The sequence below is a fragment of the Hypanus sabinus genome, chromosome X2, assembly GCF_030144855.1.
Source record: "Hypanus sabinus isolate sHypSab1 chromosome X2, sHypSab1.hap1, whole genome shotgun sequence".
Classification (NCBI taxonomy): Eukaryota; Metazoa; Chordata; class Chondrichthyes; order Myliobatiformes; family Dasyatidae; genus Hypanus; species Hypanus sabinus.
The window spans coordinates 10409767-10426094 of NC_082739.1; the positions used below are offsets into that span (position 1 = coordinate 10409767).

Here is a 16328-nt window from a genome sequence, read left to right on the forward strand (position 1 = left end):
ATTGGTGTTAACATTTTAGTTCAACATATCGATTATCTCATAACTCACAGCATTGCTTTCACAATGTTTCTGGTGCTTAGAAAGAAAACTTTGCTGCTGCTTGCTCGCACATGTTGGCCCCCACCTTTCCCTTTTTCCAAACCTGTATTTTCCCAAAACTGGATGTGATGTCATCGCATGCTGCTATATCTCACAGACAACTTTAAACAATCCTAACTTTAACTAGAATGCTAAAAAATGAATTACTAAGCGAAAATATTATAAGCTAAATAACTGTCATAAAGGCAGCACAATAAGATTAATGCAAACATACAGATAATATACGTTGTTAATGCTAAATCTAAAGCGCAGGTATAATAATAACCAATAAGAAATAGCTCTATCGTTGTCTCGGGGATAATGTATTGTCCGATGGAAATATAAAAGTCACTTTTAGTTCATTCAAGCTGCAGCGTTTTGGGTTTAAGAGAGAGACGGTTTAACTTACCTGGGTCTTTCATGATGCCAATCCTTTGAGTCGGGGAGTTGGTTTCCCCGTTGTTAGCTAAAAGCCGTTTTCCGTGTTACAAGCCACCAGTCCCAGGCAACAGACCTGAACGCGCGTGGCCTCCTTCAAATGGCTTCCCGCTATCATGGGAGTGCTAGCGTTCTTCTGGTGCGTCTGAGGGGCTGCTCCCACAGACCCTCTTTTATCCTGACTCGCAGGGTCGCAGATGTCAATCACGTTGGGGGTGATGCAATCCCTCCCTCAAACAGCCCACTTTGCCTGAGGACGTTCACGTAGCATAGTATCTCCAATCCACAGCTTTGCCTTCCGGAGACAATGGCCATGTCCCGTAGCTTTACATCGCCGGGGGAACGAGACATTCCGCACGTCTCTCTCTCATTTCCTGGGCCCCCTGACCCAACCCAACAGTGATCTTGCGATTCTCACAAAGCTGGGGGCTGCAGGCATAACACCCCCTTTCTTCAACGCGTTTTTACCAGCGGTTAAAACGAAATAGTACAGAGTCTTACAGGATTGTGGAATCTAACACAATACAAAAGCTTTTCCTTTTCACTACAGAGGAATACAGTTATACAGTCAATTCAGCATTTAAACAGTTAATGATTACAGTGTCACTTCCTTTAATGTCTTAACGTCTTGTACCTTACTAAAGTCTTGTAGCATCAGACTTCAATTTAATAACCACTTTTTTTTTATTTCCTCCCCTCAGCAACAAAATTAAGGAGTTGTGATCTTAGCTTACGTGCATCTACAAAAGTTTATGTAAGTACTAATCTTTCGGTCGCTTTCAAACTTAACAGGCAGGCTTCCATGGGGTTGTCTTTATTATTCACATGCTTTGTCGAAATCCCGTACAACCGGCTTTGCTATTTAACAATGGCGTCCCCCTTAACCATCGCCTCTTTTCCGGTTAGTTCCCACGTGGGGAACTTGGGTACTTTGGCGAAATAAACTCTCGCCCGCTTTTTCCATAACACCGTGTCCCAAACTTAGACCATCTTCTGAATTTCCACCCAACCCTTTAATTTTACACAGGTGGCTAGCCCTCTCGTCAGGACCCTTCAGGCTATGTGTTTTCAGTTCAAACTCTTTGTTCAAGCAGCATTTCAAATTCTGCCTTTTCACACCACACTCTGGAATAACAATAGCACGGGGGTCCCCGTCATCTCCCGGCTTAACCTGTAAGCGAGCTGCAGGGTTTAAAATTTCTTCATTCGATTTGGGAACTACAGATTTCCCGTTTCCTTCAATAATAATATTTATCTCCCCATTTTTGAGCTCCGCATTAACTTTTAACACACCTTCGAGCACAAACACCTGGGAACTCATTTCTCACTATTACCAAGGTTAACCCTTTCTTCACTGAACCAAGTCTATCTGACCCACAAGGGCGGCCGTCTCGTTCCACTGAATCAAATACCTCAGACTTTTTCTGAGCTCCGTTACTAGGTTCAGTACCATGTGCATCCCATCTTGGACACACTCAAACAGGACATTGGCCTCTTCCCGGCTTCCAATACCTGTACCCATTTCAAATTCTAAGTTCCCCCGATCCTCCCAGCTACTCTCTGGGCAACTCACTTCTGGAGTAAACTCAACCCCGTGGGCTGAAACAACCTCATCTGCCAACCCAGCAGACTTCTTCAAGGCAAGGGCACCCTTTTCATCTAGGATTGCCCTCATTTCATTATCGGGAACACCGTTAGAATTTTCAACTTCTTCAAACAGTTCTGCCAAACCAGACAGATCATCCCTGTCCAACTCTGGACCTCTTAACCGCTCTAACGGTTCCTCATCTTTATTTTCTGCCTCTAGAACCTTTCTCCTCGCTAAGGGCAGATCTACCTCCTCTCCCTTCCCCTCTTTCACTTTACTACCCTTCGTTTTACCACCCTCTAAACCCTCGTGGTACAGGGTCGGTAGAAACGTCTCGGCCAAATCAAAACTGGGCAGATTTAAACTGCTCTGGTTCTCAGCTGCCTCTCTCGACAGGCTGCGATTGATTGCGCATGCGGGATAGATCTTGGAATCTAGGGGCGGGGCCGCAGCATTCACCGACTGTCTCGTCAGCGTCATTGCTGCCCAAACCTTACCACCTGCTAAATCGTTACCGAGAAGGACGTCCACGTCAGTTCTCGGGAATTCTGATCGCACCCCTATTTCAACTGGTCCAGTTACCAGCTCACAATCCATAATGACCTTATGTAAGGGCACCATTTCTGTCCCTTTACTTATTCCCTTCACAGCTACCATTCTCGTCTTGCAACCAAACTCTAGTGCCTTACTGCTGATCAACGACAGCTCAGCCCCCGTGTCTCTCCAGATCCGTATGGGAACTGGTGTGTCTCCCTCCCTCACAGACACGGTTCCGTGTGACAGACAAGTCTCAGACCCTTCTCGTACTCTGTCTACCCGGGGCTCTCTTGTCGATTTACTGATTATCACGGCACATCCGATAGGGACTGCTGCTTTCCCTTTTCCTGTCTCCTTCCTCAGAGCAAATCACCGAGATGCAATATGCCCCCCCTTTCCACAATTAAAACAGGTCAAGCCCAGAAATCTCTGGCCGTCTTGCCTCTCCCCCTCAATTTTACCACTAGCTACTGGCGGGACCTCTGCCTCAGCCGGCGGGCTTTCTCGATCGTTCCCATGGTCTCTCTGGGAACCTTTATTCGAGGAAAACTTTGTCTTGTGGGTTAGGGCATATTCATCTGCGAACCTAGCAAATTCGGAGATGGTCTTTTCAGCTTCTCATTCAAATACATCCGGATATCCTCCGAAACACAACCTTTAAATTCTTCAATCAGAATTAACTCCCTGAGATGCCAAAAATCCTCTTCCACTATTTCTGCTGTACACCAATGATCCAAGAGCACACCCTTCTCATAGGCAAACTCGATATATGTCTGATTCCACCCTTTCTTTAAATTTCTGAACTTTTGTCTATACGCTTCAGGTACCAATTCATAAGTCCGGAGAATGGCCGCTTTTACTTTGTCATAATTCTCCACCTCTTCCTCCTCCATGGACAATGCCGTATATACTCGTTGTGCCTTCCCTTTTAACACACTTTGTAACAGCGCCACCCACTGCTCTTTGGGCCACTTCTGATTCACTGCCACCTTTTCAAAAAGCAAGAAATAACTATCAACATCCGTCCCCTCAAACGGAGGTACTAACCTCAACTCCCGACTAACATTAAACCGCTCCTCTCAGTCTGACCCCGGAACTCGTGGCTCTTGCCGTAATTTCTCCATCTCCAAGTCATGTTTCCTCTTTTTCTCTTTCTCAGCTGCTTCCAGCTGTTTTAACTGCATTTCATGCCCTCGTTTCACCTCTAACTCCTTTAGCTGGAGCGCATACTCCCTCTCTCTCTTGGCTCGTTCATTCTCCTTCTCAGCTGCCTCCAGCTGCGTTAACTTAATTGCCTGTTCCAACTTTAATTTCTCCAACTCTAACTGAGCCGTCCCACTAGCTGGTACCTTTTCAGGGATATTTTCCAATACCTCAGCTGTAAACACATTCTTCCCAATATAATACTGAGTTATTGCCCTTCGCACCTCCCGCTTTTTCATTGACAACCTCACCTCTACGAGGTTTAACCCCTTCGCCAAACTTATCAAGTCTGATTTGGTGGATGCCTTTAGCACCTCCAGAGTTGGGTTTTCTACAAATTACCCACGTCCATCTTTGCTGGTATCCTGTCTGTCTGCCTGCGTAACCAGATCCAAGTTTGGACTTACTAGCCCGATTTACTGGCCCCCCAATTCGGTGTCAAATCCAGGACAAGCCCCCACTTTGTTATGAAGCCCCGTAACTGGGTCACTTACCAGCAAAGATAGAGAGGTCCGTTGAGGTCTGATGATACTATTTTTAAAAGTATTTATTGATAAAGGGGCACAAAAATAAGATTAATGCAAACATACAGATAATATACATCGTCAATACTAAATCTAAAGCGCTGGTATAATAATAACCAATAAGAAATAGCTCTGTTATTGTCTAGGGATAATGTATTGTCCGATGGAAATATAAAAGTCACTGTTAGTTCGTTCAAGCTGCAGCGTTTTGGGTTTAAGAGAGAGACGGTTTAACTTACCCAGGTCTTTTATGATGCCAATCCTTTGACTCGGGGAGTTGGTTTCCCCGTTGTTAGCTAAAAGCCATTTTCCGTGTTACAAGCCACCAGTCCCAGGCAATGGACCTGAACGCACGTGGCCTCCTTCAAATGGCTTCCCGCTATCACGGGAGTGCTAGCGTTCTTCTGGTGCATCTGAGCGGCTGTTCCCCAGACCCTCTTTTATCCTGACTCACAGGGTCTCAGATGTCAATCAGGGTGGAGGGATGCCTCCCCTCAACCAGCCCACTTTTGGTCATTCCCTGAGGGCTTCAAATAAATAGCACAGTACTCAGCACACAATTCCGTCTCCAAGAGACAATGGCCGTTTCCTGTGGCTTTGTATCGCTGAGGGGCCAGGACATTCCAAACGTCTCTCTCTCACTTTCTGGGTCTCCTGACCTGAATTAATAGCGATCTTGCGATTCTCAAAAAGGAGGGTGCTACTTTGGGACCCTTCGGCCCCTCAGAGTTGGGCACAGGCGTAACACTTTATACTCACAAAAGTGAAATGTTTGCAAATTTCCTAAAGTTTCTTGAATTCTCTTCCAGCTTAAAAGTAAACCACATTTTGTAAGTAACTATCTGATTAACATATCAGAAGCTTTCTCAGATCTATTGCAAAAACTGTTGCAGTCAGACCACTGTTTTAATCACTTACATGCTTCCTCTGAGCAGCATGATCCTTCCTTGGTCCAATATGCTTTCCAACCAGATGCACAGACATTGGCACCAACACCTCTTTGCCCTCAGTTGGGCAACAGTTCATGGTGACAGTTGTGGTATCATCCTGTACATTTCCTAATTCTCTTTCAGTTGGCTTCATTGCAGGGAATGTGGCATGCAAATGGTGGATGTATCGCCAATCAAGTTGTAGTTGTCTCAGCCAATCTTGCCCCCGCAATGCTGGCCCTCCTGTTTTTTTTTTAACCATATAGAAGTTCAATGTGGCTTGTTGGTTGTTGCATTTCACTGTTGCAATGTCATTCCCATAGGAGTTATCTTTCCTCCAGTATAAGTTCTTAGTTGGATATCTTCAGGCTTCAGTTTAGTATCTTTGAAATGCTGTTCAAACTCATTTTGTGGAATGACTGAAACAGCCAAGTCAGTATCCAATTCCATTTTAATTAATTTCTCATTCACTTCTGGTGTGAGCCATATTGCTTGTTTTCACAATGTAAATCATAAGGCTACACAGTCCCGTGTCACTCTCATCAGATTTTCATCAACATCATGCATATTAGTACTCTTTTTGAAACTACATCTTGACTTTTATCTTTTTCTCTTCTCTGCGTAGTCCACTTATTTTTATCTGCCTGATATGCTCTTTGTATGTGCCCTACTTGGTCGCATTTTCTGCAAGTATGGCCTTTAAACCTGTATTGGTCTGGTGTGTGTGCCACAACGGTAACATTATCTGCTTGGCCGGGTTGGTTTCTGTTTAGATGTTGCAATTTTGTTCGCACTCACTTTCATTCCTGACTGCAACTCAATTGCGTCTCTGTCTGCTGTTTCCATTGATACTACGATTTCAACTGCTGTCTTAAATGTGAGCTGTGCTTCAGTTAGAAGCTGTTTTTGAAAGCCTTCTTGTAAAATTTCACAAATTAATCAATCTCTCAGTGCATTTTAACCCCTATTACTGAACTGACAATGCTCAAACAATCTCTTCAATTCAGCTTCTTTTTGATTCTGCTTATGAGATCTAAAGCATTCTGCATCAATAATGGTTTTGGTTATAAGTGTTTGCATTATTTTAACAATATCAGCAAAGCTCATTTCTGTTGGCTTGGTTGGAGCAGTCAAACACTAAAGCAAACTGTATGCCTTTAACCTAATGCACTCAGCAAAATTGGTACTCATTTCTCATTGGCTATTTCATTTGCTTCAAAATATTGTTGAATTAGTTCAATATACATGAGCTAGTTACCCGTTGAGCAATCAAACTCAGCAATTTTTCTGACAGAGCCAACCAATTCTGCTTTTTTATGATTATTATTACCCAGACCTCACTGTTTATGAAAATTGAATTGTTCCATTTACTGCCTTTTTTAAAACATGATCATGTCTTCTCTTCCAAAGAGCATGTGCTGCACATGCTGGGCTGTTTTCTTTTTTTAAATTCAACCGTTTCTCATTGCATTTTTTTAGTTTGAACTTCTCACTGCGATTCACCAAGTCGATAGCTGTCTTGAGTTTCGTTTAAAAAATACCTCATGGCCAATATTATGTTTTGTAACTTCATAACATTAAACTACTTCAAAGGAAGACATGGAAGCCCGAAATGCAGGTCTAACTTTGGGCTTACGTTAAGCAACGCGTGCACATATCACGTGGTTGCGCAATGATGTATGAAATTCACGTATTTATGCATATAATCCATATTGAAGTACTTAAATGAATCAGAAAGCTTAATCAAACAATTTGTAAGCAAGATTACTCAAATTTTACTGAAATTTTAAATACACAATCGTGCTCTCAAGATGCTATGGTTACAGATGGAGCAATGAAATGAATGAAAGACGGATGACTGGTACTGGAAGAATTCAGAGACCTTGGAAGAGACAGTCATGGAATATTTTGAAAACAAGCATTTGAAACTGCTCAATCAGTAATTGCAAAAGTCTAACTCTGATGATTCAACTCAGTAACTAGGCCAGGTCACAGAGTCAGTATGAAGCAGCCAGCAATCAGACCGCAGACAGCCCATGAAGTTCCGCAAGCCCAGAGTGATTAGTGCAGGTTGGATTGGGGAAGCAGATTTTGCATGAGAGGGAGTTTGTGGCATTAGGACCAGTTTGGCTGATTTGATATTTAGCTGCTGCAAAGCTTGCATGTGAGGGAGAGCACTGAATTCTACCTCTCCTTTAACTCATTCACTATTAAGACCTTGGGGCATCTGGCCTATTTATCTCTTTACTCTTTTTCTTAGCTTTGTCTTTTTCAATGAGTTTGGCTGAATGGTTTCCTTACGGGAATTGCTACTGCAGATGTTTGTGTGGAACCAAGAGAAGGGGGGGGGGGGTAATCAATGAGTACACAATCTAAAGATTCTATTTCTATTCAATAAAAGATAAAAATGCACCAAAAGTGGTTTCAAATGGAAAGGGTGTTCAATTAATACAGAAACAATTTTTCTTAATCAGGATTACATTACCTGAAGAATGACCAAGGAACATCTGAACATGAATGTCAATGACAGAAAGAAGAATGTACAGTTTTAACAAGGACAGAAATTCCTGTCTCTCTTGCTATTATAGCAAGTGCATTTCTATTGATCTGTAGTGAATTCATGCTTGTACCCAAATTACACAACACCTTGTGTCAGATACAGGACACATGTTGACCTGAACCAGATTAGTGACGGAAACATGCTCTGTGACAAGAGGACAGAAAATCGGTGGTTGAGTTAAAACTGATGGCCTGACACGAATTGGCAATGAGCTACCATTGTAGACTGATCATAGTGGCTGATACTAGCACTCTTATTGGGAACTTGGCAAGAGGCTGTCTGCGGTCTGATTGCTGGCTGCTTCATACTGACTCTGTGACCTGGCCTAGTTACTGAGTTGAATCATCAGAGTTAGACTTTTGCAATTACTGCAGCAAATCTGCAAATATGCACTGGATCTTAAGCCTCTTGATGGACATCAATGGTCTTTACAGGCAAAACACTTCAAGCAAATTATAATTAGGCAGGAAATAATTGACAGTGATTTGTCTGCATTACTGGCAGTATGTGTTACTCTTGATCTTTGCAAATGCATTTCAATAAGAATTCCAATGAATCCACTGATTACATTGAACAATCTTCAGGAATTGATTACTGTACAATCCAAATGAGAAGGATGTGCTACTTTAATGTTATGTTCTAGGTGGATTGGGAATTTAAAACAAAATTTATGGGTATGAATCTGGCTGCAATTAGACTTTGGAATGTAATGAATAAGCAAATATAGTGATTGCCTTTCTGACTGCATGTACTTCCAGTGGATTTTTTTTTACAATAACATGCAAGTCCCTCAGAATACTAACACAAGGTCTCTTATTGGTAATTATTACATGTGATCAACTCAATAAAATGTCCTTAACAGTAAAAGATAAATAAATATCATTAAACCTGCATTTAGACTTCACAGATGGACTCAGCCTTACTTTGCCGGGCATTATGCACCATTAGAACCCAAAGGAATTTCCATCTAACTTTGGATACTGATAAAATGTCAGAGAAATCCAGAAGTAAAAAGGAAGAAAAAGAGGGTCTGGGGAACAGCCCCTTCAGACGCACCAGAAGAAACGCTAGAAATCTCGTAATAGCGACAGCCGGTGGAAAGCCCACGTGCGTCCTTTTCCATTTGCCTCAGAATTGGTGGGCCTTACCATGGAAGAACGGCTTTAGCTAAAACAAAGGAGAAATCAGCCCCAACGACTCTCGAAGGATTGGCATCATAAACGGAATGGGCAAGTTTTAAACTCTCTCTCGACTCCAACCAAAGGCTGCAGCTGCATGAACTTGAGTGACTTTTATATTTCCATCGGACAATACATTATCCCCTAGACAATGATAGAGCTATTTCTTATTGATTATTATTATACCTGCACTTTTAGATTTAGTATTGACTACATATATTATCTGTATGTTTGCATTGATACTATTTTTGTGTAAATTTATCAATAAATACTGTTAAAAATAGTACCATCAGACTTCAACGGATCTCTCTATCTTTGCTGGTAAGTGACCCAGTTACGGGGTACATAACAATTGGGGTTCTCGTCTTGGGATTTGACACCAAATTGGGGAGCCAGTGAATCGGGCTTGTAAGTCCAAACTTGGATCTGGTACGCAGGTAACCAGACGGGAAACCAGCAAAGATGGACGTGGATGAACTTATAAAAAACCCGACTCTGGAGGCGCTAGAGGCGGCCACCAAATCAGACTTGATAAATATGGCGAAGGGACTAAACCTCGCAGAGGTGAGGTTGTCAATGAAAAAGCGGGAGGTGCGAAGGGCCATAACTCAGTATTATATTGAGAAGAATGTGTTTGCAGCTGAGGTATTGGAAAATATCCCTGAAAAGGTACCAGCTAGTGGGACGGCTCAGTTAGAGTTGGAGAAATTAAAGTTGGAACATGCAATTAAGTTAAAGCAGCTGGAAGCTGCTGAGAAGGAGAAAGAAAGAGCCAACAAACAAAGGGAGCATGCGCTCCAGTTAAAGGAGTTAGAGGTGAAACGGGAGCATGAGCTCCAGTTAAAGGGGTTAGAGGTGAAAAAAGAGCAGGAAAGAGCTGAGAAACAAAGAGAGCATGAAATTCAGTTAAAACAGCTGGAAGCCGCTGAGAAAGAGAAACAGAGGCAACATGACTTGGACATGAAGAAGTTAAGGCAAGAGCAAAGAGCTCAAGGGTCAGACCGAGAGGAGCGGTTTAATGTTAGTCGGGAGTTGAGGTTAGTACCTCCGTTTGAGGGGACGGATGTTGATAGTTATTTCTTGCTTTTTGAAAAGGTGGCAGTGAATCAGAAGTGGCCCAAAGAGCAGTGGGTGGTGTTGTTACAAAGTGTGTTAAAAGGGAAGGCACAACGAGCATATACGGCGTTGTCCATGGAGGAGGAAGAGGTGGAGAATTATGACAAAGTAAAAGCGGCCATTCTCCGGACTTATGAATTGGTACCTGAAGCGTATAGACAAAAGTTCAGAAATTTAAAGAAAGGGTGGAATCAGACATATATCGAGTTTGCCTATGAGAAGGGTGTGCTCTTGGATCATTGGTGTACAGCAGAAATAGTGGAAGAGGATTTTTGGCATCTCAGGGAGTTAATTCTGATTGAAGAATTTAAAGGTTGTGTTTCGGAGGATATCCGGATGTATTTGAATGAGAAGCTGAATAAGACCATCTCCGAATGTGCTAGGTTCGCAGATGAATATGCCCTAACCCACAAGACAAAGTTTTCCTCGAATAAAGGTTCCCAGAGAGACCATGGGAACGATCAAGAAAGCCCGCCGGCTGAGGCAGAGGTCCCGCCAGTAGCTAGTGGTAAAATTGAGGGGGAGAGGCAAGACGGCCAGAGATTTCTGGGCTTAACCTGTTTTAATTGTGGAAAGGGGGGGGCATATTGCATCTCGGTGATTTGCTCTGAGGAAGGAGACAGGAAAAGGGAAAGCAGCAGTCCCTTTCGGATGTGCCGTGGTAATCAATAAATCAGCAAGAGATCCCCGGGTAGACAGAGTACGAGAAGGGTCTGAGACTTGTATGACAAATGGAACTGTGTCTGTGAGGGAGGGAGACCCACCAGTTCCTGAGCGGATCTGGAGAGACACGGGAGCTGAACAGTCATTGATTAGTAGTAAGGTACTGGATTTTGGTCGCAAGACGGGAATGGTAGCTGTGAAAGGAATAGGAAAAGGGATGGAAATGGTGCCCTTGCATAGGATCATTATGGATTGTGAGTTGGTGTCTGGACCAGTTGAAATGGGGGTGTGATCAGAATTCCCGAGAACTGACGTGGACGTCCTTCTGGGTAATGATTTAGCCGGTGGTAAGGTTTGGTCAGCAATGACGCTGACGAGACAGCCGGTGGAGGTCCCGCCCCTAGATTCCAAGATCTATCCCGCATGTGCGATCACTTGCAGCATGTTGAGAAAGGCAGCTGAGAATGAGAGCAGTTTAAATCCTTTTCTTTCTAAATCTTTTTATTATTATTAGTAATATGGACAGAATACAAATGAAATATTGATAAAGAAATTACCAACATACAAATTCCATTACATATGAAAAAAAACATACATAATAGTTACAATATAAATGAGTTTACCAAGACATAAGCCATAAAATATATGTATGAATATGGTAAGTCTAAATATTTCATAATATATGATATAAAAAAACAGAAAAAAAGAAAGAAAAAAAATAAAAAATATATATATAATGCAAAACTAGCTAATCTACTAATCTAATAACTAATATAGAAAACAGACCATCCCCCCACCCCCAAGAAAAAGAGAAAAAGCCAAAATATGACTTAAAAAAGGAAAAAGTAAGACTAATTCTACCCCCATGTCAGCTGAAGAACACTCCATATATAAAGGATATATATAAAAGAATCACCCCAACTTTAAAAATTAAAATTGCTATAATAAAAACCATATTTCTAAGTATAGTTAGTTGTAAAAAAAATAAGAATATAGTCACTAAAAAAAACTTATAAATCGGGCTCTAGCCCAGACAAAACAAAAAATATTTAAGCTATGATAAGTGATGCATTGTAGGAAGATGAAAGAAAGAAAAAACATAACACCATCTTAAGCAAAACCAAAAATCTTTTTCAAAAAACCACCATCTTAATCAAAGAAAAATTCACCTTCAAAAAATTAAAAATATACCTTCAAAGGAACAAAGTTAATGGACAAGAATGGAGTATAATGGTTAAAGTGTATAAGGCAGAACAATTAATATGACGAAAACACGCTTTAACTTAAGTATAAAGTATAGGATGAACCTACACGAATAACCAGATTTTAATTCTGGTTTAAAAGATCGAGAACCATCTTACATGATCAGAATCGTTCATTTATTAAAGACTGATGTCTGTAGCAGTAGGGAAGTTCTCCTCCAGATATTTTCTCGCTTCTGAAGTTGAAATGAAAACCTGTCGTGGAGCATTCGACGGAGATATTCGAAGCTTCGCAGGGTATAGGAGCGCAGGTTTCAGATTTTTCTCATATCATTCAGCCATCAACGGTTTAAAAAGAAGCCTTCTTTTTAAAAGGTCAGGGCTAAAGTCTTTGACCAGGCGGAAGCAGTATTCTTTGAATTTAATCATTCCTGCCCGACGAGCTGCACGTATAAGTTGTTCTTTGTCATGTACATAATGGAACTGGACAATTACCACCGAAGGTTTGTCTGTAGCACTCGGTGATCGAAGCTGAATTCTATGTGCCCGATCCAAGAAAGGAGGATTATTCGGGAAAATCATCGAAAACGCTTCTTTTAAAAGTTGAGCAAAATATTTCGAAGGGTCATCTTTTTCTATGCCGTCTGGAAGACCAAGTATACGTAAGTTCTGTCTTCTGGACCGATTCTCAAAATCGTCACTCTTGGCTTTAAGGGCTTCCATCAGCTTAATGGTCGAAATTAAATCCTGTTGCAGTTTTTCAATAGTCAAATCTCGCTTCCAAGCATCTTCTTGCAGAGACGCAATAAGAGCTTGTTGCTGTTTAATTACTGAATCTGTCTTAACCATGTACTCTTGAAAAGACTTTATGTCTTCTTTAAAAAATTGTTGTAGTTCATCAAATTTTTTATCCAAAACCTCCATAAACAATTCATAAGTTAATTGAGTTTGTTGTGGTGGAGCCTGCTTCTTTCAGTTACCGTTCTGATTGCGTCCGGGATCCCGTCCCTTAGGCCTGAGAGACATTTCTGTTTGCATATCTTCAAAAGTTCACAACAAACTCTTGGCAGTAAGTTAAAAAAAAATTAACAAAGAAACTTTCGGTATAGGTAAAAATAAGCTGAACAAGAGTGATCAAAGGTTAAAAAAAAGTAAAGGTTATGGAGCGAATTCAAAACAGTACTCACTCCATGAGCTTCTCCAGCTGACTCGAGAGCAGTTTACATCCGGCCAGTATCGATTTGGCCAAGATGTTTTTACCGACCCTGTACCACGAGGGTTTAGAGGGTGGTAAAACGAAGAGTAGTAAAGTGAAAGAGAGTAAGGGAGAGGAGGTAGACCTGCCCTTAGCAAGGAGAAAAGTTCTAGAGGCACGAAATAAAAATGAGAAACAGATAGAGCTGTTAAAAGGTCCAGAGTTAGACATGGATGATCTGTCTGGTTTGGCAGAACTGTTTGAAGAAGTTGAAAATTCTAAAGGTGTTCCCGATAATGAAATGAGGGCAGTCCTAGATGAAAAGAGTGCCCTTACCTTGAAGAAGTCTGCTGGGTTGGCAGATGAGGTTGTTTCAGCCCGCGGGGTTGAGTTTAATCCGGAAGGGAGTTGCCCAGAAAGTAGCTGGGAGGATCAGGGGAATTTAGAATTTGGACCGGGTACGGGTATTGAAAGCCTGGAAGAGGCAAATGTCCTGTTTGAGTGTGTCCAAGATGTGGATGCACATGGTACTGAACCTAGTAATGGAGCTCAGAAGAAGTCTGAGGTACTTGATTCAGTTGAAAAGGAATGCAGTCCTTGTGGGTCAGATGGACTTGGTTCAGTGAAGAAAGGGTTAACCTTGGTACTAGTGGGAAGTGAGAGTTCCCAGGTGTTTGTGCTCGAAGGTGCGTTACAAGTTAGTGAGGAGATAACAGGTGGGGCGGTGAATATTATTATTGATGAAAAAAGGGAAATGTGTAGTTCCCAAATTGAATGAAGGAAATTTAAAGTCTGGATTGATGTCAGAAGCAGCAACCAGGCTACAGAGACAATGTCTTGGTACCCCAAAGCCTGTGAATCAATTACAGGTTGAGTTGGAAGGTTAAGGAGCCCCACACGCTATTGTTATTCCAGAGTGTGGTGTGAAACCGCAGAATTCGAAATGCTGTTTGAACAAAGAGGGATCGCTGGCATTGAGAACTAATTGCCTGAAGGGTCCTGAAGAGAAAACTAGCACCTTACGTAAAATTAAAGAATTGTGTGGAAATTCAGAAAATGGTCTAAGTTTGGAACATATTGTTGATAAAATAACTGCTATGAAAGGAGCGGGTGAAAGCCTATTTCGCCAGGGTGCACAAGCTCCCCACGTGGGAATTAACTGGAAAAGAGGCGAGAGTTAAGGGGACGCCATTTTTAAATAGCAGAAGCCGGTTTTACAGGATTTTGACAAAGCATGTGAATAATAAAGACAACCCCATGGAAGCTTGACTGTTAATTTTGAAAGTAACATAAAGATTAGTATTTTGCCTGAACTTTTGTAGTATACACGTAAGCTAAGACCACAACTCTTTATTTTTTGTTGGCTGAAGGGAAAAAAAAATGTGGTTATTAAATTGAAGTCTGATGCTACAAGACTTTAGTAAGGTACAAGATGTTAAGATATTAAAGGAAGTGACAACGTAATTGTTAATAGTTTAGATGCTGAATTGAATGTATAACTGTATTACTCTGTAGTGAAAAAAAAACTTTTGTATTGTGTTAGATTCTAAAATCCTGTAAGACTCTGTATTACTTCGTTTTTACCGATGGTAAAAACGCGTTGAAGAAAGGGGGTGTTACGCCTGTGCCCAACTCTAAGGGGGTGAAGGGTCCCAAAGTAGCCCCCTCCTTTTTGAGAATCGCAAGATTGCTATTAATTCAGGTCAGGAGACCCAGGAAATGAGAGAGAGACATTTGGAATGTCCTGGCCACTCAGCGATACAAAGCCACGGAAAATGGCCATTGTCCCTTGGAGATGGAATTGTGTGTTGAGTACTGTGCTATTTATTTGAAGCCCTCAGTGAATGACCGAAAGTGGGCTGGTTGAGGGGAGGCATCCCTCCACCCTGATTGACATCTGAGACCCTGTGAGTCAGGATAAAAGAGGGTCTGGGGAACAGCCCCTTCAGACGCACCAAAAGAAACGCTAGAAATCTCGTAATAGCGACAGCCGGTGGAAAGCCCACGTGCGTCCTTTTCCATTTGTCTCGGAATTGGTGGGCCTTACCATGGAAGAACGGCTTTAGCTAAAACAAAGGAGAAATCAGCCCCAACAACTCTCGAAGGATTGACATCATAAAAGGAATGGGCAAGTTTTAAACTCTCTCTCTTAACTCCAACCAAAGGCTGCAGCCTGCATGAACTTGAGTGACTTTTATATTTCCATCGAACAATACATTATCCTCTAGACAATGATAGAGCTATTTCTTATTGATTATTATTATACCCGCGCTCTTAGATTTAGTATTGACGACGTATATTATCTGTATGTTTGCATTGATATTATTTTTGTGTATTTTTACTAATAAATACTGTTAAAATAGTACCATCAGACTTCAACGGACCTCTCTATCTTTGCTGGTAAGTGACCCAGTTACGGGGTACGTAACAAAAGAACCAGAATCTATTCTGTGTGCATTAAGATTATTGCATGAACTTCAGGTGAGAGACAGAAAGCTGCTTGTAAAAGCAGATGAAAATATCAAAGCCCTGCTGGATGAATGGAAGACCTGAAAGAAGGGAGTCAATGGAGAAATGAAAACAGAGGATTTGTCAGATGATGTTTTGAATGAGGAGACCAAAAGGAGAGGTCAGATCATAAAGAGATAGAAAGATTAATAATAGAGTACCCCAGTGAACTAAATGCATCTCTCCAAGATCAAGATGCACAAACTAGAAGAAGAAAAAGAAAGAAGAAAAATCCAGAGATGTCAGAAATATTTCTTGCAGTCTCAGAGTCAACTCCTACAACCACCACGGAGGAGGCTCCAGAACCTGGGATTATTCACAGCCACTAGTCTCACCTGTCAAGCAGAGTGACACTCCCCACCCCCCACCCTTTGTCAGGAAAGACATTATCCTATAACATGATATGTGTGCGCCTCATTTAAAATAAGCCCAAAGTTACACCCGCATTTCCAAATCCCATGTCTTCCTTTGAACTAGTTTTATGTTTGAAAGTTACAAAACTTAACAAGCAGCATTCTCAAAACTCCATAATTCCCTCTCCAAGGGAAAATGATCCCACCTGTCTGGATTTATCTATCCCAGTGTTCCCTTATGTAGCTTGCAGTCAAA

At 41.7% G+C, this 16328-nt stretch overlaps 1 protein-coding gene across 2 annotated transcripts in view; it reads left to right on the top strand.

The window, feature by feature from the left end:
* LOC132385138 (reticulocyte-binding protein homolog 2a-like) overlaps window positions 1–15476 on the top strand; it is a 262129-nt gene extending 246653 nt beyond the window's left edge. For both annotated transcript variants that reach the window (XM_059956943.1, XM_059956944.1), the window contains 2 exons: window positions 1218–1270; window positions 8756–15476. In XM_059956943.1, coding sequence (XP_059812926.1) covers window positions 9498–10823 — 1326 coding nt within the window. In that variant the 5' untranslated portion in view covers window positions 1218–1270; window positions 8756–9497 and the 3' untranslated portion in view covers window positions 10824–15476. The remainder of the gene's footprint in view (window positions 1–1217; window positions 1271–8755) is intronic.
* The last annotated feature ends 852 nt before the right edge of the window (window positions 15477–16328 follow it).